The 23725-nt window shown below is 39.3% G+C and overlaps 1 protein-coding gene across 1 annotated transcript in view; it reads left to right on the forward strand.

Annotated features, from left to right (window-relative positions):
• Positions 1–1402: 1402 nt before the first annotated feature.
• STAC (SH3 and cysteine rich domain) overlaps positions 1403–23725 on the forward strand; it is a 71380-nt gene continuing 49057 nt past the window's right edge. Inside the window, exon 1 of the mRNA XM_008633851.2 lies at positions 1403–1926. Coding sequence (XP_008632073.1) covers positions 1810–1926 — 117 coding nt within the window. The 5' untranslated portion in view covers positions 1403–1809. The remainder of the gene's footprint in view (positions 1927–23725) is intronic.

Genomic DNA, 23725 nt, shown 5'->3' on the forward strand with positions numbered 1-23725 from the left:
TTGTTCTGAAGTAGCTGTACAAATAGCATTGCAGCATTTCATCTTTATTGTCTGCTAAGGATTTTGGTATCTTATATGCTCTGTTTCAAAAACATAAAGATCTTTTCCCCATCTAAGTTCTACTCCTGAAGATTCACTGGGGATTCAAAGAGAAGCTAATTTTTTTTCAGACTTCTGCATAGTTATTAAGAATAGAGAAGCTGCAGGGCAATTTCTGCTCTGGCTTTCATCTGTATAACCCCTACCATCTTGTAAACTTGCTTTCACTTTCACACACTGATTATTTGAGGTGAAGTGGGCCTGCAAGGCAGCTCCAAGTAGCAGTTGTGTTTCTAAAGGATGGGGCCAGAGCAGAATCTGATGTCCTCTCCCAGAGCTACAAAGTACTAAAGATAATCTCTGACTCAGACTCCAGCAAATCACCTCCAAACACCTGTATAGATCCACTAAGCAACTCTTTTTTTTCTTCTCACTTTCCAGGATGTAAGTATTGCTATTAGGAACACGTTTGGGTTGGGGTTTTTTTGTTTTCTTTAAATGAAAGAGTCATCTCCACCAGCCATATGGAGTGGCTCCCGCTCAGCAAAGCATATCTGGTGGGAAGCACATCCATTCAACCTTTCACAGTACAGACCTTAATTCAGCAGGGAAGAGAGCTGACAGGCACCTTTGCAGCAGATTTAAATCAGAGGCAAAACCTCAAGCAATATAAAGCAATCTGAGCCAGACAGCAAAGTCATGCTGACCTTCTGCCGGTAGTACTGCAGACCCAAGCGTGACTTCGGGTTCTGCATCCTCAGGAATGACAGCACTGGGGAAGCCACCAAGCTCTTCCCAATGGCTGCCTCTGCTCTGCTGCTGCCTGATGGAGTGTTATCACTATGACAACCTACAGGTATGGGATGTGCACGATAGTGGGAGCTCCGGATGACCCAGATTGCGTGTGCATGGCTCAGAGCTGGGCTTCCCTGCCTGGGAGGGAGCAAGGAACACGTGGATCCACAGGTAACTCTCCCCTGACTCTGTGCTATCATTTGCTAGCAAGTTTGGGTTGTGGGCAAGGTAGGAGCCTTAGAGACACTGAGTAGCTAGGATTTTAAATAATCTGCTCTGAAACGAAGAACGGGAAGACTCATTTTTCTCCTCTTTCTAGTGCCCTTTTCCTGGGCTTTTTTTCTTCAGTAAAAGACATGAAAGAATATAAGGGCACCCTTCAACTCTGTCTTCTCCAGCCTGTTAAAAGGTAAAATGCTTCCAAACTTCATATACACTGCCTGCCTCTGTGTGTGCATGCGTGTGTGTGTGTGTGCATGCGCGCATTACTTTGTTTCACTACTATGACAGCACATGCTTCTCCGAAGCTATTCACAGCATTAGAAATACAACTCCTCCCTCCAGTGCCCCGTGTGTGTGTGTGCGTGTGTGCGTGGCTTGGGCTTGCTGCTTCAGCTCACTCCTCTCAGATTGTGGGGCTGGCGGTCACGACTCTGCTCCACACCTCCAGGCTTCATATGGAGGGGAGGAGTACCGGGGAAAAGCAGGCACACAACTGACCTACAGAACCATCGATAACTTACTCCCTCGCAGCACAATTGCATAGGAAAGGGGAGGGAGGAAGGAGGGGAAGGAGGAGGAGAAGGGGGGAAAAAAAAGAAAATCCAGAGAATTCTAGTCTGGCAAATATAGTGAAACCAAGCGGTCGGAGATCATTTGCTCTAGAAGACCAGAGAAGAAAGAGGACGTTAAATGAAAAAAGCAAGAACCATCTGTAGCTTTTTTTCCTGATAGTAGCAGTGTTTTAGAGGTAAAATGATTCCTCCGAGCAGCACAACTGAAGTCAGCGTGGATACTGTGGAGAAAGAGAATGAAGTGGAGAGCACAGAGCAGCCCCCCTCTCCAGCATCAACTACCAGCCAGGAATCAAAGGTACTCAGAGAACGAGATTTGTTGGGGGTTTTTTTTCCGTCTTTCTTTGTTTTGAAAAGAGATGCATTGCTTTGATTTTCATTTGGAGCCCTGTGCCAGGATCAGCAGCAGAGTGCTATGAGCCACCTCTGACTGCGGTGCCTGCTCCGACACTCCTGCTTCTGAATTCTCCCTGTCACCTCAGGAGTCTGCACTGGGAAAATACCTGCCTTTTGAGATGTTTGGGTTTGTGGATTTTTGCCTGTGTTTTCTCCTCCTCATTACAGTAACGTCCTGGGGTAGTGACAGAGCTCAGGGAGGGGATCACTGTCAATGGATATTGTTAGTTATTTTCACATCAAGTATCACTGAAAGAGTTTGGTTGGAAAAATTGATTTTTCTCAAAGGTTCAGGGAAAATAATTTTGTCTGGGGGCTTGGGGTATTTCACCTGATTTTCCTTCTCTGGCAGACTCATAAGTGAACTTTCACTGTTTAATGAGTCTGTTAAAACAGGAGATAAGTGACAGTTTTATCACAATGAACGTTATGTACACCACCCAGAAAAGGATTTTTGTTTTCACAGCCTTTTTTCTGAGTTTTTCAATGTGGTTCAATTTACCTTACTGAAAATCAACTTTTAGCTTAAATGGCATAGCCTCTGAAATTTTAATTGACTCGCATATGAAAAGTTTTTCAGACTGCCAGGATGTTACTCGGAAGACAGAGAGGTAAAAGGTAAAGCAGTAACCTTACATAATGAAAGTTCTGTGCATTGGATAATGTGCTTTTACTGATCCTCTGTTACTTATGATTGATTCCATGATAGCACCTGACAGATCTTTCTGTGAACTTCATAGTGATGCTGTGTAAACATGTAAAAATAGGGAGGTCCTTGTCACTAGGGGCTTACAGGTGGGTAAAGCCTCAGGAGGTACTGTGTGAGGAAAACAGCTGCTAGACAGGGAAGGTTTGTGCTGGCCTGAGTTTAAAGGCAGTGTCTTCCTGGCTTTGATATGGAAAGACTGCTACATTATTCTGCAGTTATAGCTCTCCACTTTCTGGAGAGTGAGTTGAAATTGTCTGTGTGGGTAGAGTTTTGATGTGGGCTTTGGGATTTTTTATTTTATGTATTTATTTAGATGCTATACTCCAAGGAGGAGAGCTAAGGTATTCCCTGTGTAATACACCCTCTTTAAAAGAAAAGAGCTCTTCCAGCAACAATAGCATACAATATTCACTATACACATTTAGCTCAACTGGAGTCTCCCTGATTCATGGAAAATGTAAAGCAAATGGATTATTGGTATAAGCCCAGGCTGTAAAAGGATATGGTACCTAAATCCCACTCCCCTGAGTCCACTCTCTGGAACTGCTGAACTGTTACACAGCGGTGGGAAGCTTTGCCCCTAGTGAGGTCCCAAAAGTAACTGCAGCCTTCACTGCACTGCCAGCACCAGCTGCTCCAGTGTTCTGGGCTGTGCACAGGGCCCGGTGGGCTGTGTGCTCCCCGTGATCCCAGCTATGCTCCTCGCTCTGTGCCAGAATGGTTAAGGAGCTCCATGTGCCACTTGATAACAATGGTGCTTGAGGGACTTTCCCGCTGGATCACAGAATGCTGTTCCCAAAACAAACTGACTGGCATGGATCCAAAACTGAGAGAAAGTGAAGAGCTTCACAGAGGGTTCCTTCTTGCTGTTTGTGCTTCCAAGGATGACAACAGGAATTAGGCACATCTGGCCAGGGAACAAATAGGCTACAAACTAGTTTATAATCAAACATTTTCATCATCTATTGTCTTTTGAGCATTTGAAGCAATACACTGGAATAGGCAAAAGCTATGACCATGCAGTTGATGCCATTACTTGGATAGAGATATTCTTAGTAAACAAATTATCTGTTCACATTTTGGAGCTGCAAATATGATCAGATAGCATGATGTACTGTCATATCAATAGATAGAGTCAAAAGAGTCTTCTGATCACTGGGGTAATAAGCTTTCATTGTTTGGTCCAAGGAAACAGGAAGATGGAAAAAATTCTGTGATTTCATAAAGATGTTGTGTGTGCTTGGGGTTTTTTTTTATTTTCTAGGATAATTGATATACTTCAAAAACTAGAGACTGACAGAAGCATTGGTCAGTGCTTTTATCCTGTGGTGTCCCATGCTGAGGGAGCTAGCCTGTCATTCACAGAAAACTAAGCTTTCTTCAGGTACTCTCTGCTGCTTAGGTTAACAAGTTCATCTGCTGCATTTACTGCAGAACAGTTTGTGCAGTATCTAATTACCCCACAATGACTTTTTTGTGTGGCAAAACACTCCAACCTTGACAATTTTTTTGTGTGGCAAAACACTCCACTTATTATGATTCCAAATATACGAACAGAACCAACACGGATAATAGCAACCTTCAAAATGCATTTGATAACACTTCAGCAGAAAAGCAATTTTGAAAAAATAACGTAGAACTAATAGCTGCAAGCTTGTGTCCAGTCCAGCTGAATCATAGACATTGGTGGCACATAATCCCTTGTCATAATAAAGCCCAGAAATCAGTTTTATCTTGCACCCTCCAAACTGTACTTAGAAGATGTCAGGGAACAGGTACTGCAACTTCTGACTAGCGCTGAGTTTGAGAGGCAGAACTTCAGGCTGCTACAAGCAGCCAAAATTTGGAAGGATGACTCTCATGTGTTAGTCACACACCTCTGTTACAAGAAAGCAGCTCACTCTTAAACTCATGTAAAAGCCTCCCACCACCTTTTCCTATGGATTAGGAGCATAGTTGCAGGTGAGAATACCCTGGCTGCTGAAAGAGCCATCCTGTGGTACTATGGGTACAACTATTGTGCTAAAAACACTAGAACCTGAACGGCTAAGAATGTTGCAAAACTAAAAATTAATTTATTAAATTTATTGGCTCTTGAAAACATTCATTTCACACCTTAGTATGACTTGAGTGAATACTTTAAGTTCACTAGGAGAATGACTTCAGGAGAGTACCACAAAAATGCATGTAATTGCTAAATTTATTACATTCATGTGTTTGTGGTTATGGCTCCCACCTGTTTGGGTCCTTTACATCTGGTTTTCAAGAAGGCAAATTACTAGTTTGCCAAAGACTTTTTTTAATTTACAACTCAGCAAGGGAGGAAGTCATCATTTAATGAATCCTGAGGGAAAATTTCTTCCTGGTGGTAGCAATTAAAGACACACTGCACACTTGTTGAATCACTAACTTAGCAATATAAGCAGAAATCTAGTAGCAGCAATCAGAGATCATATTTCTGATGTCTTTTATCTAAATGTACCTTGGAATTTAATAAAGAAAACTAAAATTTGAAGGAATATGTGTCCAAAGAAAGGAGTCCTACACATGGCATGATTTCTTTATGTTTTGGTGTAGCTGGCACATAATTTTAACTTTGTACTTGTTTTATTTCACTGACATTTGTATATGAAGAGGAAAGAACCCATCTGCTCATTTCTTTAGTATGAATCAAGTTGTTATCACTCTTCTGTGAGCAATGGCTGGCGTATTCCTGGAAACCAGGGTCTACCTTTGAAAATTCCCCTAGCACTTTTACGTTTTAGGGGACACCTGAGCATCTACAATGTTTGAGCTAGTACCACTAGGGTGGATTAGCACTGCTGATCTTCAAGCTATTAGTTTCATGTCAATATGTTAAATGTCTTTCAGGCTTTCTCATACACCTCAGAAGGGGTATCAAGTCCTGCTTCTACCATTTTAGGCAATCACGTAAAAGTTACTTATTTAAAAATATTGATGGATTTCTGTGAAGACCAAATTTTATTTCTCACAGTTTTTCCATTTCCACCTACTTTATTTAATAAAATACAGCTATAATTGGGTTGTACTGTAGTCACGCATCTTTGGAAGGATTCAAAATTTTCCTCTGAACCGCAAATTTGTGCGTCTAAGAAATTGCTTACACTCAGGTCAGCTAGGTAATTTGAACAGCTAAAAAACTGAAGAAAAAAAGATAAATTGGATCTCCAAATAAATATGGTATCTGGACTATGTATTTCAAAAAATAAATGAGTCAGTCTCAGTCTGACACTTTCACACACTGACCACCTAGTGGGCAATATTCAGGGAAATGCAGACCATTATCTTCAAATTCAGGTATGGCAATTCAGGAGATGCAGCACAGTTGTTCCAACATGAGCTAACCTGATAAGCAGTACATAAAATGGAAGTTAAAAAGAATAGGAAGCCAATAAAAGGATTTAGCATTGAAGTTCAAGATGTAGACTTCATTTATTAATATCCCCCACATCGATCAAGAAGATTGAACTTACAGACCTGCTGGATCAGTAGAGCAATATTGCTTACATGAGGTTTCAAAACCAGGAGTTAATATTGGATATTGAACAAACTTAAACAGCTTGAAACTCTTTGGATTGTGTGGGATTTAAATCACATAGGACGTGTGCTATGCTGTTAAGCAGAGATCTTCCCCACTTAAAGAGTTAATACTTTATGAGGCTCCATAGATGGTTACTCATCAATATTTTAAAAGGGCAGGGAGTATGGTGTGCAGTTAGTGTTTCACTCTCCACACCAGTGATAAATATGCAGCATGTAAACTACTGCTGTAGTCTTCAAAGGAATACCAAACAGCTTAAAAACATCCCGTGAAAGGGGAAGAAAGAACAGTTCTCCTTCTGAGTGTTACTTCCATGCCTCTGTGTAAAATGGTGAGTACATGCTGTGAAGGTAAGACTAAGGGAAAGAAATTAGATTAAGTATTTTTATGTGTTTTGCAACAAATTATGTAAAGGAAGGTTTCCTTAAAGCAGGAAAGTAATACTCTAACCTATCAATGTCTCTTCAGCAGACTCATTCTTGTGTTTACACTTACTTTGAATTTTCTTTCTTACTCTCATTCTGATTGAAATTCTCTGGTATTGTTTTTACTTTGATATATATGTCAGATAAATTTCTAGGCACTTTGGGATATCTAAGACAAAATAGAAATGTGATCAGTTCATTCTCTTCTATCCACACTTTCAATGGTGCCAAAATGGAGAAGACATCTATTATCCTTCAACAATTAAAAATGACTTGACTGAAATCTAGTGTGGTAAAAAAAAAAAAAAAAGGATTTTAAAGAAGTGCAAATTTTCACTGAAAGAAAACAAGTTGTTTACACAGATGGAAGAGAGTTCAGTCCACAGTCTCAGTCTCTTATGCTGTATTCTTCTTCAGAAAGTCATTCTGTTGAATTCAGCTTTTACCGCTACTTTTAAAAAGCCTTTCCAACACCTGTATGCTCTAATGATGGCATGGGGACGTCCTCTAGCCTTCACCCTCTTGTAATTCTAGTCTATGTTTATTTTTTGCCAGCTTGTGTGGCATTGTAATTTTAATAATATTGCTTTAGCTTAAACATCTCTTTTCCATTCTTGGTGAAGGTTTCCATCACATAAGAATAGACTTTCATCTCTCTTACCAGCCTTTTATTTTCTATACTAAATAATCTGGACTGACATAAAATAAACTCTCCATTCTTCATCTCATTCTAGTAGCAGAGCTGTGCCACCATTTCGGTATTCAATAATCTTTCTTGGAAAAGGGTGACTGAATTTGTGCATGGCATTCTCTACGAGAGCTTGTACAGTATCACTAACTCCCAGAAACCTTGCCTCTAATGTTGTGTCTCCTAGTCACTCCTTGGTGAACCAGAGGTCTTCATTCTATTTTTCTGCAATTTCCAGGGGATCCAGGCAGGATACATTCGTCTGTCCTCATCTACAGTGGTTTGAATCAGGTCTCAGGCACAGAAGTTTGGATTTCCGCTGCTGAACTTCATCACATTTCCCTGAGCCCATCCCTCAAGATCCAGGCCTCCCCACGTGTGACAAATGCCTCCCACCTCATGTTAAAGAAACTTCCCTGTCCAACCATCCAGGAGCCACTCTGGCACAGTCACTCTTGGACCACCCAAGCTGGGACCGAGGTCCCTTCCCAGCTGCACATCCCATACTCATACAGTCACACCAGGTTTCCTTACCCACTTGATCCCAGATTTCCCATAGCACATTCTCAGCCATTTCAATCCTTAACACAATTTAATCACTGTACAATAGCAAAACAACAGCCTGAGGTGGATGCCTCCAAGGAGGGACCCCAAACCAAGGAAACCCTGGGGGTTTATACCTTTACAGGTAAGCGTGGGAGAGTCTGGAGTCCTCGGCTCTTGCCGTGTCTCTGAGTGCCACCAGGCTGTGCCACAGGTCCCCACACCCTTTGTTATGCAAAGGGTCAGCAGTTCACAGTCTTGCCTGGGGTCCTGCCACCCAGAGCTCAGTCTGCAGCTGCACACAGAGCTGTCTGCACTAAATGTATTCCTCAACAATGCCAGAGGAAAATGGCCTTATGACATGTGTAATCTTTGCAAAAAACCCAGTAATAAGAGTAGAGAGAGCAATATTGACCCTAAGACTATGTCAGTGCTGTTCTCTGAAGAACTCTGCCAATAACCAACCAACCCTCAACTTCTCCTTTCAACAGTAACCATCTCCCACTGAACTTTCCATAAAACTTATTTACTATTTTCCTTCTTTTCTGTCTTGGCTAACAGATTTCCTTTCAGCAGCATATTCAATAATTTAAACAAAATCCAAGTAGACACAATCTACCTTTGACCTAAAACATTTTCCAGAAAATTGTCTAGAAAATTGTTCATCTTATTCATTACAACTCATCTAGGAGGATTTATCTTATTTTTATTGTTTCATTTTGATTTGGTTTTGTCAAATTCTCTTGAGGTCAGATCTACAAATCTGTATTTGCTGGGATCACATTTTCTGCCTCTTGACAGAGACCTCCATTTCACTTTACATCATTTCTGTCTTGATAAAGCTTGTTAAGGAAACTTGTTTCTAGACTTTCAAAGTAAAATTTTATAACAGAGTTTAACTTTTTTCTTTTCTCCCTTTCACCTCAACAGACACATTAAACTGCTTTTTTAATGTCATGCCATAAATTTCTGTAATCTCTTTCCTATTATTCCTTTTGTTTTTCCCCAGGATCATGGTTCTGAGAAGAAGGTAAGCTGAAGTGTTTGCTGAAGTTCCAAACCAGTCTTTTACCCTGTCTTTACTGTACCACAGCCTTTTTCTTCTTTTTCGTTCTGTAGCCCAAATCTGTTCATTGACATTTCCTTAAATACTTTTTCGAAGAACTCACTCAGCTTTTCTTGATAATTAATATCATTTGACCTAAGGAACTGTGCTTGAAACATCCAGGGTTTTTTTCCATACCATTTGTTTTACTATTTTCTTTCTCTTGTTCCCCTCCCCACCATTCTTTGCAGACTCTTTTCTTAGTCCAAATTTCCTTTTTGAGGTAACTATTTTCATGCAGTTTTCCAAGAGCACCCATTCACAGAGCCTTTTTATTTATCTTCATTTCATAGCATTAGTATTAGTATTACAGCTTTGAAGAAATTATATATCCCTTACACATCCAAGCACATTCAAGACAGCTCTGCTGCTTTCCAGACCACTGCTGAGACATTCATACCTTCCTACTGATACTAGTTCAGGTCCTTCTGTGCCATGCTCCAAAGAGTGATGGAGTCTAAAATATACCTCTAGGTATCTGAGAGTGCTGAAGGCTTGAACTTTCTACAAGGGAATGGAGAACATCAATTTTGGATTTTTGAAATCCAAAACCTGGCTTAAAGGTTCATTTTTCCCATGCATTTTATTTAATTTAAATGCAAGTAAATCATAACAACTTGATAGAAAACTGTAATTCTTTGTATGACAGGCATTTTGCCTATTGCCTAGGAGCCATTGCTGTATACTCCTGATGGGTAGAAGTTTGCATATTTGATAAATTTATACTCATGTTTGTCAGGCAGAGGACTAGGCTTTCAGATGTGAGCATGAGTTGAATATTCTTAACACAGTACTCAGTCCTGCACAACTTCCAGTTGCATAGGCAAGCAGTCATTCAGTCATTCAGTGTTAAATGAGCACTTCCAAGGCAAGTGCTGAAGCTTAAGCAAACTTTGCACGTTCGTTAGCAAGGAGGACCAGCTGTGAAAATGAAAAATCTATGTGTGAGCAACTGACTTGACTTTGTTTTCCTTTGACATACACCTCAGTTGGAGGAAACTCCCTTTAATTCAGTAGACCAATTGATAGAGTAAATGCTCCTTGTCAGGGAATTTAACTCAGGAATCCTGTAAAACGTATTTACAATGGATGTCTGAAAAAGAGTTTTCTGGAGTCTCTGACATCAGCAGTTAAATACAACAAATGGCTTGCACATCTTCTTATTAAAATGAAATGAGTTTCATGTCTGTAGTCCACAAATGGCTTGCACATCTTCTTATTTATTAAAATGAAATGAGTTTCATGTCTGTAGTCTCACATAAACATGCTAGAGGCCCATGGAATATTTCTCCCTGACAGGTCAGCATTTCTTAGCTGACCTGTTTCTAAGTGATGAGAGTAGTTTGCTAAGTACTGTCAAATGGAAGCATTACTGTTTAGGGGCTGCAGTGGTGTTAAAAATATCATAGCATGAATAATTGTGAGAGAGAGGTATTTCCCAGCACAGGAGGCTGCAAGTTCAATATGGAACTGCAGTCCTTTAAGCAAGTAACAGCAACAACTTTAATGCTTTTCTTTTCTGTAGACATAATATGCTCCATCTCTGAGTGCCATTTAAAAGCTTTATTAAAATGCCACACATGCACTGCTTTATTAATAAAGATCATTTTAGCAGTCTAGTATTCTGAATAGAAAAGGAAAATGAAGCTGACCTATAGTAACCGATGATTAGGCTTAACGAAGAAAGGAGCAAGATATTATAAACTTGTATTCACAAAGCTATTAAAATCTGCATTTAGAATATTTTTTTTCACTTATTCATCAGAGTAAGACAAAGAAATGTGTGTTTTGGAAGCACAGCTACAGGTGAGAGGGCAAAGTCAACCTGACAGATTATTATAGCAAATACTGTTAAATACGATCTTACAGACAGATGCCATTACCTCAGTATTTGACTTCTTTTTTTTTTTTTTTTCCAAAATTGCTCATTCTTAGTGAAGGGAGGCATCAGCTTTTGTCAACCAAGGGTCAGATTTCTGGCATGATGCAAAAAAGTCATCGTCTAAAATGTCACTTATATAGGTGCACTATTCATCATTGATTTAACAGTGTTTTCCCTGCCAGTTTAAATGCTGTGGTTCCCAAAATCAAACTATCTTGAGACTGAAATGAGAGTCTAAAAGCCCTTACCCAGCCTTTGTGCATACAAAGGGTGAGAAATGGCCTTGGACTGGGTATCTCCATGATCACAAATAATAAACCTTCCAGGCAAAATTCAGCATGGTAAACTTCTGTGCAATTAAATTGAGAATCCAGTTGTTCAGATGTTTCAGCCTCATATGCATTTTTAAAATGCACCTACTGTTATCAGCTAGTATCAGTCAACTCAAGGACCCAGCATATACCATTTTTGTTGTACCTCTTAGTGTACTTATTTATATTATTTGTAAGTATTATTAGATAATTTCTCACTTATGTTCACACATCCTCTTTTAATTTAAATTATCTAATCAAGGAATAATTTACAAATAAACACAAGGTAACTTATTTTCCAGACATTTCTGGTAAGGAGCATTCCAGTGAAATGCGTGCTTTAAATAAAAGCACTTAGTGTTTATTTTTCAATGTCAAAACATCTGATCTTGAGGAATTGTTCAGTTTCTTGATTGTATAAATTTTTGCTGGGGGGGTTTCCCTGACAGCAGGTGAAATTTCCAGAGAAAAGAGAAAAAAAATTGCATCCTAGGTTATGTTGTACAGCCTCACCTGTAATTAGAGACCAGCTATAGGCAGGTAAGTTAGTAGTTCAGTTCCCCTATGTTATAAATGGAACACAGACCAAAACTGTTTTATCAAAGGTGATTTAGAGGAAAAGCCTGCTTTGTGTGATCTAAATTAGCCTCTCTGAGCAGAAATCTTTTTCCATTGACCATAGCAGGCAGCTACAGCTGAGTTAAAAGCTCAGATTTAAGTGAGGTGAAAACCACTGGGATTCTGTCAGAGCGAGGTCTTGAACCTTGCCTACAAAGACTGGTCAGCTGTCTGTTCCCCTGCACGGCTAGTCTGTCTGACTTTCCTCTCTCTGGCCCACAGCTCTCTCAAAGACATTCTGAAAAGCTGCAGTTGTTTTTTATGCATACATGGAACAAAATCATTCAAACTTTGAATATTTTTGCTAAGCAGAACTGCTGTTTTCTAGCCGGTCCTGTAATGGAAAGCTATGCACCTATGACAAAAAGAGAGAAAAGTGTGAGCCTATCCAGGCTTCAGAATGTGAAGTGCTGCTGTTAAACTGTAGCCACAAGATGAATCATGTACCAGTTTCGTGAAGTATGGGCACGCAGGAGTCTTTGGCAGGTTCACAGCAGTTAGATCTACCTCCTGTAGTTAGTTGTAATGATAAATGGATTTCATCCTTCTGACCGTTACACATCCAGGCAAACAGTTACCTTTTTTGCTACCTCACCAACTCACTCTCTGCCTTTCTTTCTTCCCTCTCTGTTCCTATTCTCAAATGCTGTAAACCATGACGAGGCTCTCTGATACAATGAGTCTTTACAGGAAAAACTTCCATATTTCCAAGCTTAGCCAAGTTTAGAGATTTCTGTTAAGAAAATGGATGGTGGTTCTTCTGTTAGGGAAAAGGCCTTTTTATAAACATTGTGTGGATGCAGACACTCATGCCATAAGTACACTTGGGAAAAAAGCAAACCCACAGTTTGTACTTTCCCTTTCACCTATACTTCAGCTGTACTTGCATTATTCAGTTGCATTTAATTTCCTCACATTTTCTGGTTTTACATTGTCTGTTCCTCGTGTGTGGATGCCTATTTATCTCTTGATGTAACCTCATCGTGCCTTTGTATGTAGATACAGGAAACTATACACAAATTTAAAATGTGGACAATGAGGTAATACAAAACATTCCTTAAGGAGAAGAAATAAAGCCTTCTTCCTAGTTTTTCCATCTTGTCCCCTCCTTTCTGGGTAGGTAGCTGGGGACCAATGCTACTCAGAAGATCCCTTTTCAAGTGCAGTGCTGGTGAAGGGCTTTTGAGCTCCTGCCTACCCCAGAAGCTTAGGTTCCCACAGACTTCCACAGGCTGCAATTCTGCCCTTCAACAACACTGGCTTTTTTAACAGTTCCTGCCTGGCATCCAAGAAAAATGCTCTGGACATCTTCCTTAGATATTATCAAAGCTAACATGAATGCCAACAGCTGTAATAGACCTACCTGAGTCCTGCAAGAATGTAAACAAATTGAAAGCGTTTCATAAAGGTCCAAAAAAATGACAGTCAAACCTTAAATGAAAAATCTTAATAGAGTGATTTTCCTTTGAGGATAATGCAACTATGACTAGATGCTGGCCAGAAGTAGCCACTCAGTCTGCTCAAAGAAGCATCACTTCTTTTTTAAACAAGATGAGAAAGCTAGCCTATTTTTTTTCTGGCATTGTAGGGAACACACTGTAATAAATACAATATTCCTGAAGTAGCAATAGAGGTAATGTCATTTCATCTTTACTACCAGCTACTGAATTCCAGGAAAAAAAAAAATCTCCTTTCCATGAGTTAATATCCTTCCAGTACAGTCACACTCATAGCCTCTGCTGCATATATTTAAAAAAAAAAAAAAAACAACAAAAAACTAATGGGAGAAAATTGATATAAATCTCAGAATTTAGCAATACACTTGATCTTTAGTTCAGCAGTAGGCAGTAACTGTATTTCTGCTGTAATATTTCACATGCCTTATAAGTCAGTGTTACTCAGCTAACATCAAGAATTTTACCTACTCTGACTGTAGAATAAATGAGACAAAGCTAAACTCTTCCTGAAAGTCCCCCCTCTTTTGCAGGATTCATATTCACATTCTTTAAAACTCTCTTTTAACTTGACTTTCCTTTCTTCTTCCTTCTATGTCCCTGCTTTCCTCCCTGCCTGAATCCCTCCTGCAGCCCCATGCAATATGCTGTTCCTGTTAAAGTCACTGATATTATTTTTGTCAGACAAGGCTTCACAGTTTTACTGGTCCAAGATCCCTGACTTTCCTATCAAAGCAGTAACTCCTATTACATTAAATAACTGATAACTTATGTCAATGACAACAGCTCTTTTCTCTTGCAACACCAAAATTATGAAGCTCCATTTATTAGGTGAGCACAACATCATGACAGTATTACAAGCTTTTTTTCAAAAACATTATTACTATTATTAGGTGTTTGTGTGCAGGATTTCATTAGCAACAGTTTGACTTTAGAAAATTTTGATGAACTTGAAAAAGATTCTTAACATTCAGAAAAAAAATTTAGTTCTTCAGAAAGAAGAACTTATAGTCTTAAATTCTCTTTTTTCATATGGCATTCTGTATGCAACTGTCTATTTACACAAAACCAGCTATCTCAGTATGAAACCACATTTTTACAGTTCAATCTTGAAATTTTGATAGAGGTAATTTGAGAAGGAAAGTTGTGCAGCTGGTGAGGATAAAAATAAAATGTTTTTGTTTTGCAGGGTTGATCTTGAAACAGTAGCTGGCTGAAGATATGTTCAGCAGCTTGGAGGTTTAGGAAAAAATATAGAAGAAATGGATTAGCCTGAGGCAAAAGGAGTCAAAAATAGATCATAAATCTCATACTTAACAACTCCTGCTAACATCTCCAAACATACGTATTTACATTGTCAACTTCTTGAAGCAGTGTTTAGGCCTTCAAATGTCTCCATAAAGTGCCAAGTAACTGTGTGTCATCTGTATGACAGTATCATCATCAAGTTAAACAGATTTTCCATGTGGAGAGTTGGCCTATTCTTTATGTAGGACATTGAATGCAGTTTTTGCTGGGCATGACTAAAAAGTAATAACAAAAAGACAAAAGACAGAGTGAGACGGAAACTTTCTGTAGCAGTAACAGATTCCTTGGAAACTGGTACTACAAGCACAATTTTCCCAAAAGTTTTTGGAAATGCTTTTTGAAAATCAGAGAGCTGCTAGAGTATATTTGCTTAAAGGGATAAATGTATGCTGTATTTTGCACTTTGAGAAGAGCTATAATGGAAAATGTACCAGATCTGGACCAGATCTGAAAATAAACGATCTTTGTCATGATGGACGTTAAGATAACTGGCTGCAGAACAAATGACAAGGAAAATGTTATCAAGGTAGAAAAAACTTTTAATTGACACAGCATTTTTTATGTATGAGGTAGCTGCTATAGAACTTTAGAATTGAAAATACAAGATGAAGGAAACCCTGTGGGTACCCAGGAAAAGCATGGAGAAGCCCAGAGGGATTAACTAACTTTGCTCCTCCTATGCTATCAGCTCTGCCCCCAGATCCAGGACTTCATGCCAGCATGGTGTCAGGGCAGCAATGTGCACCAGGACCATGTGGATCCTGTTAGACTTGTGGTGTCTAAACCAGCATTGCCAGGATGGCCAAGTGTCCTGGCCTTCTGAGTGGCTGGCAAGAAGCAGCATTCACATGATGAGACATGCAAGCGTTCAGGAGGGATAAAAGGCAGCAAATTTGCTAGCAGGTTGCAAAAGTATACACAAGAAGAGGAAGGGAACCATGAAAAAGAAAAATTGGAAGGGAACCAACAAACACTGCTAATATTCTGTGTATAAGTTCCTATGCCGTATCTCACTGAGAAGGGCTTGAAATGGAAACATGGAAACGAGTTATAGGATTTGGATCTGAATCTCTGTTTGTGAACAGGGAGCAAAGAAGGTAGTGAGAAACCTGTGGGATCAAGTGAGACAAAATATCTGCTTGTAGGCTTCTCTTAAGCCAATAGGCCATACAGCACCCAAGTTCTGGCATTGTTTTCTTTCTTTGACTGAAAACCAGAGTAATATAATCTCAAAGTTAAAGCACAGTAGCTAAGCAAGAATTGGATAGAATTTATTCACACAAAGTATGAATTGATACAAGTGTCTAGGAAAGACAGAAGAAGCAGAAGTGTAATGTCTCCTGGATCTATCTATATTTGGTTGTGGAGCAGCAGAAGACAAAGGTGGTTTAAGAAAAAGAGGAGGGAATTTAAAAGTCAGAATCAGCCAGGTAATAGAATGTCAAATGGGGCCAGGTGTTTTTTCATGCTGCATGAAACATAAAAAGAAACATAAAAAGTTTTATTTCAAAATATACAAACAACAAAACGACCCCTCCAACCCTGAGCCATTACTCAGGATACATGCTCAATGAAGTCAGTGGGAGTTAGCAGTAAGCAAAGACCTTAGGATTTGGACCAGTGACAATAACTTTTTTGTAGAGCTGAGTACTTACATGTTTTTGTTGCAAAGCAATTTTAACAGTGTAAGTTCTGAGCCCCAGAAGTAAGAGTGGAAACACTGACAGAATATTAACTATAACAACTCCCAGTAGATCTCACACTTCCTTTTTGTTTTAAGATGACACAAATGTGATAATTCAGTATGTGGGTTGTGGTGTTCACGTTAATTTGCCCTCAGTTAGTATCAGCCTCTCTGCCAGATGTATTTCCATATTTGCTTCAAGAGATATACTACCATTTAAAGTATTATGAAACAGCTCTGTTAACAAAAATAAAAGGAAAAAAAAAAAATGGATACAATATATTAGGGGAAAATACTGCTGTAGGTAGCCCAGCATTTTTTTAGCAGAACACTGTCGTGGTTTGGGTTTTTTTTAGAGGTCCAAGGGTGTTATACTGAGGCACAAGATCGATAGGGGAGACGCACATTTCATAGAGGTACAGACATGAGATACCGTCAAGGATGATTAATTTTACATTCACAATCACATTTGCTCCAGATTATTCATGAGAAGGAAAAGAAGCAAAACTCACATCCTGTTATTATCAATCTTGAAGACTCTCAGCAGGTAGTTACCAGAGTAGCTTCTTTCACCTCATCAGGGCTGCCTGGATTTACATCACTCTGAAACCCAGCCTTTTAATCTCCAAATTTCATTGTTCCACTTCCACCTCACCAAAGATTAGTAAATGACTGAATCAGGAGCTACCAAAGGGGAATCAGTGTTCCATTTAGAAGCTGAAATGGAAAAGAGCTATCCAAAAAGAGATGCAAAAGATGAGATTCCCAGAAGGGACCTCAGAGATAACAGTCCAAATGCCTTCTACACCAAGGGGCAAGAGATAACAACATCCTGATAGAGGGCAAAGTATGGAGATGACTGGCTGCTTAGCAACCAGGTGCCTGAGGTGAACCCCAAAGTATAAAACAAGACGTTGTAAACACCTACCTGGCTTGAAATTGAAAGTACAGGCTGATTTTTAAAAAAATGGAAGGACTATTCCTAACCATGCATTTTGGTTTCAGGAGGAAAATTTGGAGACAGTTCAATTGTCAGACCACAAAAGGGAGACAGGACTTACACAGAGGTCTGCACCAGACACCTTTCGTAACCTGAATTATAAAGGATGTCCTGCAGCTGTTGCCACCCATGTGGGAACAGTTATTTAGCAGCAGGGAGAACAGAATCCTGGATATAGGTACAGGATTTGTAGTCTTTGCCTCTGCTCCTGAGAGAAGCAGCCTGTCTTTTGTTAGGTGAGGCAGCAGAGGAGATCAAAGAGACAAAATATTTTGCAACACTGATATTTGATAATGACTGGAGTGTTCCTTAGTTTGATTTGCAAAGTGTTCTGATTTATGCACATGTTGACAAAGGAGGGAGAATTGATGATCATTGAGCTCAACACAATGAACCCAGTAGATCTTACTTTGGGACTGTTAATCTGATTTTCGTCAATTGGATTACAAATTTAGGAAAGCTACAGTACAGATTCTCTGAAAGATATTGTGACTTGTTATCTTGAAATACTGCAAATTTGAGAAAGATTCTCTCCTAGAAGCAGGCTGGAGGCACACCATGGTTGAGTGATATTATAAGCATTTTCCACACAAAAAATAAACTTGAATCAAACCTGTTAGGAAGTTTGAAGAAATACTGAGATCTCATGAAGATAATGTAGCATGCACTCTTTTCTTTCTAGATTACTCTTTCTAACACAGCTTGATTAAATGAAATCAAAGGAATACATCAAAATAGAGCTGTTCAAAAACACAGAAGCAAAAATAGTGTTAGATACAAAATTTGAGAGTTTGGGTGTGGATTTTACTCAGTTTTTGATAAAAAAAGCCTTACATTTTTCTTCATTTTCATTCATACAAGTATTTATTTTGCATATGTTTCCTTCTTTTTATAAGATATTTTAAACTGTTTAAATGACTGTTAGTCTTTTGAAGTTACTATGAAAATATAATTTAGCAGGGAAGGAAACATGAGCACAGGGTAAGTTACAATTTCCTAAAATCTAATAGAGTGTCTTCTCTTTTTATGCCTTAGGACTAAGTAGACAGTTTTGACCATAACAGAGAGAAAAAAGGATTTCCCTGAGATGTGATGGCAATTGATACACTTAATAAATTTTGTTTCCTCAAATCTATCACTCCCTGTACTGCATTACTTTATTCTGTCATATCTGATACTGAATTTTGGAGATATATAAAGGGACTTTTCATATTTTCAGGCCTTAGAACTTTGTGTACTTTATTTCATGTTTGTCTCACATATTTGCCAATCCTGGTTCCTTTCAGTGTTAGAAGATGACTCACCTTAGGATAAGTTCAAACCAACTGCAGGATAAATTGTTGAGAACCATGTGCATTTTTAGCTTGGCTTAAACCAAACCAGAGTCATAGAGAGTGAACAGCTCTGCTAAGCAGTTTGGCTGCAGGCTGACCTCTTGACAATTCAGAGGTCGCTAACTAGAGATGCAAACACACAGGTGGCAAGGATGTAGTGCATCAGGAGAGGGCTGACGACATGGGATTCACAGAGACATTTGTGGGAGCAGTGACACCTGGGCATCCCTTCAGATTTCATGCTTTCAGACCCTGAGGCTCTTTCAAGGATTTTTGCTGCTACACTCTGTCATGTCAATCAGAGCATTTCATTGTAGTTTAGGACTCTGTGTGTGAAGCAAAATCACAGAAAGAGCCTTGCCTGGAAAGGATTATATTCTAAATAGGCCTGAGAATCCGTGAGTGGATTTAAAAAGTAATATAAGACAGGGAGGAGAATCTGAGGACGATGATCAGAGCTGCAAGAGCCAAACAGAGTAGTTGTAGGTACCCAATGAATCACTAATAATATTATTGGTAGATATTATGGAAAATGTCTCCTCTTTGACTATTTCAGTACAATATTCAACCAGAAAGTTTGAATTATTTGCTTTTTACAACAATAAAAAACATATTTGTTCTAACGCCAGCTATGCAATCTTCTTTGGGAAAATACACAAATATAATACGTAGCAGATTCTGCAATAATGAACACTCCCTCTTTGTCTGTAGTGGATTAAAAGGATACAGCTTCCAAGTGAGCTGACTAGAGCAAACACAACTGCATGATAGGGCCAGATTCTCAGACTGTATAAATCATCTGCAATTGAAGTCAGTTTAGCTAATTGTACTAGCAGAGTATTCTGACTATTTATTATTTAGAAAGAAGATGGTAGAAATCAGCTTTGCTTACAAATTTTATCATGGGTGCTTTGCCAATAAACAATACAACTCCTTAAGTATTAGAAAGATCCTTTTATCTTGTTAATGTTATAAGACATGGTACTCCTCTCATCAACAGGCAAACACATATATTGTTTATGAAATTGCATACTGCTTTAGGCATGTTATAATCTTATTTTTGCTCATTAAAATGCCAAGGCAGACCATTTTCAACTCAAAATAAGTAAAAAACCCACTCTTGTCTGTCCTCAAAATTCACTTGCTTTTGTATCTCTCAGTTTTAAGAAGAAAATCATTAGCCTTCACGCTCACAAAAAGTAAGCACTCCTATTTGAGCTGGTTCCCTGTTGGCTCTGGACCAGCACAGCTAGCTGGAGCCCAGAAATGCCGCCAGGGTATCTTACACCCTGGTAACATCCAGTCCTTCAACAATGCTAGTAAACAACTGAAGTATGTTCTGAGAGTTGCTAATACAAATTGAATGTTCTTTGACCCAGAAAATGGACTGTACTCAGTAGAGGAGATGCCATTCATCAAGGCTTTGTTCTCTCCCTTATTTGAAATGCTTTTGGTCTGAGTCCCTTTTGGTAATATCCCCTGTACCTGACATTTTCTCTAGCCAATCTACACGTCATTTGAGCCAGGTGTGTTGAAGTCCTTCTTTTACAGAAATGTTAGAGTCAAATAATTTGGAAATTTGCTATAAGAAACTGCAAGGAAAAAGAAGTGGCTCCTTACAGAAGGTGGATGTTTATCTCACAGCAGAGTGAAATCTGTTGACAGAGCAGTTTTACTCTGCATACTAAACAAAATAGCTACATTTTATAAGGCTTGCGGGATTCAAACTGGCTTGATGGCTCATTCCAACTCTGTTAATACCCTGTATTACTTGTAGTAGATCTAATAATATCGTTACCACCAGTGTAAAAAAAGGGATAGAGAACAGCAAGCAATATTTTTTTTGTTTATTGCTAGCACAGTAACAATATAGCAAACAACTGATGCCTGAAAATGAGGGCTTGGTTATATGGTCGGTCAGTGAATTAGGGTTGAGAAGTGTGTCTCACTTGTTCATTTCTCCTGGAAAATAGTTAAGAGTGGGAAGGTACAGAACCAATCTCCTCATCGGCCCCACACTGCACAGAAGCCTCTGCTGCTGTCAGGGATGGTTAATAGTGTCTGAGAAAGCACCAAGACCAAGCATGTTGGGAAATTACCTGATGTGTGCATTCTGGGGGCTCAGCAGCCCCTGCTTCATTCTTCCCATCCGCTTCTACTGAGCCCTGCTGACTGCCAATGTAGACAAGCTGGAGAATCAAGGGGAAAATTGTTCCTGGATACCAGGGAGCACTTAGGAGCCTGAATACAGTACTCTGCAACTAGGGCACATGTCTTTGTAATTGCAAAGCTAGGGATTATAAAACAGCTCAAATCACTTACATCTTTCTGATTTTCATGGGAAGTTCTTAAACAGAAATTGTAGAAAAGCACTGGGTGCTTATCAAATAAAGTCCTGGTAAGGGCAGGTGCAATTGCCACTCACAGAAAAAGCAGAATGAATTTGAATAACTGTTCTTTTGCTGTCTCCTGTTTTCTGCTTATAGCAGCTAAAGAGTTGTAGTATAGGGGAATTAGGAATGGAGGAGTGCTGATAACAGAGCTTCCAGATCCCTTGAAGCTTGAACATTCAGTGACTTGGAGGAAAATTGAGATTGTGCTGCAAGATACAGGAAAAAAGGTTAATCAAGCTCTGAGATTGAGCTATTGCACTTATCTCTACCTTGCCTGTGGGGTTAGTATGTGCAGTCACTGAGAGTCTGTGTGACTGATAAAAAGCCTTTAACTAGAAAAAAAGATTTTCCCCTTACTCTAATTTCAAACCACAGGAACATCCTGGCTTTAATATCAAGGATTGATGTTTCTGAAGTGTCAACATTGTGAAGACTCCTGATGCTACCACAAGTCTAGAAAACCTCCTGTGCTTCTGCAAATGTTATTTTTATTTAAGTGAAAGCTAAATTGCAACCTTGCTTACAGTGGAGAAAATGTGAAAGTCTTAAGAGATTTATTTCAAATATGTTTCTTAAAGCCTTTTTGTGCTTGGCTTAGGGGTTGTTTCAGTCTCAATACATGATTTTTCACTGAAGAGTTGAAGTATTGAGTGTAGGACAACCTTAGCTGCAGGGTTTTTTTCCAAAGTTTTGTAGTGTTTCTTCATAAGGTTTAACTTTGAAATCATTCACTCTGCAGAAATAAAGTAATAAAATTTGCATACATTCCTCTCTATTGAAAGATTTGGTTTCCACCTCAGGTGAACGCTCTATTAGGAGTTGTGGCATCACAAGTGCATTAACTCAGTTTACAGCAGACCAAAATCAGACATTTATATTACATGCCTATTACATACATTTGAAATCTTGCAATAAAAGAATGGGGATAATCCACACCAAATTTCAAAATGAGGAGATGGTACTATTTAAGTAAGGGAAGTGATGCTTGCTCAGCTGTAGCCTAATAATTACTTAAGCTTTTATGATTTTATTGTTTATACAATATGTATAACAACCAGCCCTTGCGCTTGCTTGGGCCAACTTTTCCTAAGTAAACAATCACATACCATTACCCTATTTCAAATTCTTTCATGAGCCTAATATGAGAAAGGAAAGTTGGATCCGATTTTAAAACCTGATGCCAATCTTCTATGGCCCTGTATACTCTCTCTTACGCATGAAGGGCACAAAACATGCTGATCTGAGAGGTATTTTTAACGGTAAGTGTGTAATCAGCAGTGCAAAATGCTAAATATTGCCAATATTCTTCATTTTCTCAGAGTCACTTCTGTACACAAATAACCTATTTGGGATGTAATAGTCCCAGACTTCCACTGGTGTTTTAGGTATGCAATGCAAGCCAAACATGTAGGTGTCTTCCAGTCTGAATGCAAATGGGCATGAAATCTGTGTTTGGCTAAAGACAAGGATGCCCATCTTGTCTGGGAATTATTGAACTGCATGAAAACAGGATGGTTCTCAAAGAATTTCAGAGAGGGCTATCAGCTTGTGCAGAGATGCCTGCCAAATCTGTGAAGGTAACTTTCTCAACTCATTCTTGGATATGTGTCCTATGTACATTCTGTGAGGGAATGTACAGAATATGCACAGTTTCATGCTCACCGTAGAGTTTATGCGTAGAGTTCATGTTTGGGCATGTATGGCCTGAATTCTGGACTGTTCTTCCTTGGAAAACTTGACTTTTCTGCTTGGGGGAGGAAAGGCTGCTAGTAGATTCCTCAACTGGTAAATAGCTGTGCACAGGAGAATGGGATAAGGACAGTAAATGCAAAGCTTCTTAGAATGTACTATATACATGGTCCAAACTAGCAGGACTGTTGTTTCATGATAAAACAAATATGGCACAGCTTAGGTTTCCTTCTCTGGCAGGAGCAGCATTTTGAAATTTAAATAGCTTCATGTGGGACTGTAGAAATGGATGGCAAATCAATAATGGATGCCATTTCAGTCACCTCGTGGTGTTGTAATTCTCTGTGTTTTGCTACACTAATTAGGTCTGACTTCAGTGAGAAACATTTCAGGAGCAAGGGGGTGAATTATTGCTGTGTCCTGGCTGTCACTGGGGAGATGAAGTAATCTCAGAACTGAATAACCTCAGTGATTTCAAGAGCCTGTAACTTAACATTCAAGAGGAAGAGGGAAGGTCTCACATTCTGATGGTGCATTTTACAGTGAGTTTTGGGCTCAATCAGTCCATGTCTCAGACTCCAGATCAAAGAGCATCAGAAACCATAAACTGCACTTACCTCATAGCTAGCATTTAATTACTTAATTGCTCTTATTTTCGCATTGCCCTAGAGACTGAGAGTTTCCTGCAAATAGGTATTTCCTTCATTTGGATCCAGGGCTCCTCCCCTGAATCCAGAGTGAGTTGTGGGTGAGGTAGGTGCATGTGGGATGGGCTCCAGGCTCTGATGCCTCCCTACTCCCAAAGTCACTGTGGAGGAACAACTCAGGAAGTAGAATGCAGTTTACTTCCATGTAGCAAACCCAAACATTGTTAACTGGAGGCAATGGCAGCTCCTTGCCCATTTATTTGACTCTGGGATTTTATTGTGAAACATTGGGTAATGAGCTGTTGTCTCCCTCTCCAGGAACAAGCTACTTGTTTCTGAAGGTGGAAGA

Source organism: Corvus brachyrhynchos, unplaced genomic scaffold (assembly GCF_000691975.1).
Source record: "Corvus brachyrhynchos isolate BGI_N302 unplaced genomic scaffold, ASM69197v1 scaffold94, whole genome shotgun sequence".
Taxonomy (NCBI): domain Eukaryota; kingdom Metazoa; phylum Chordata; class Aves; order Passeriformes; family Corvidae; genus Corvus; species Corvus brachyrhynchos.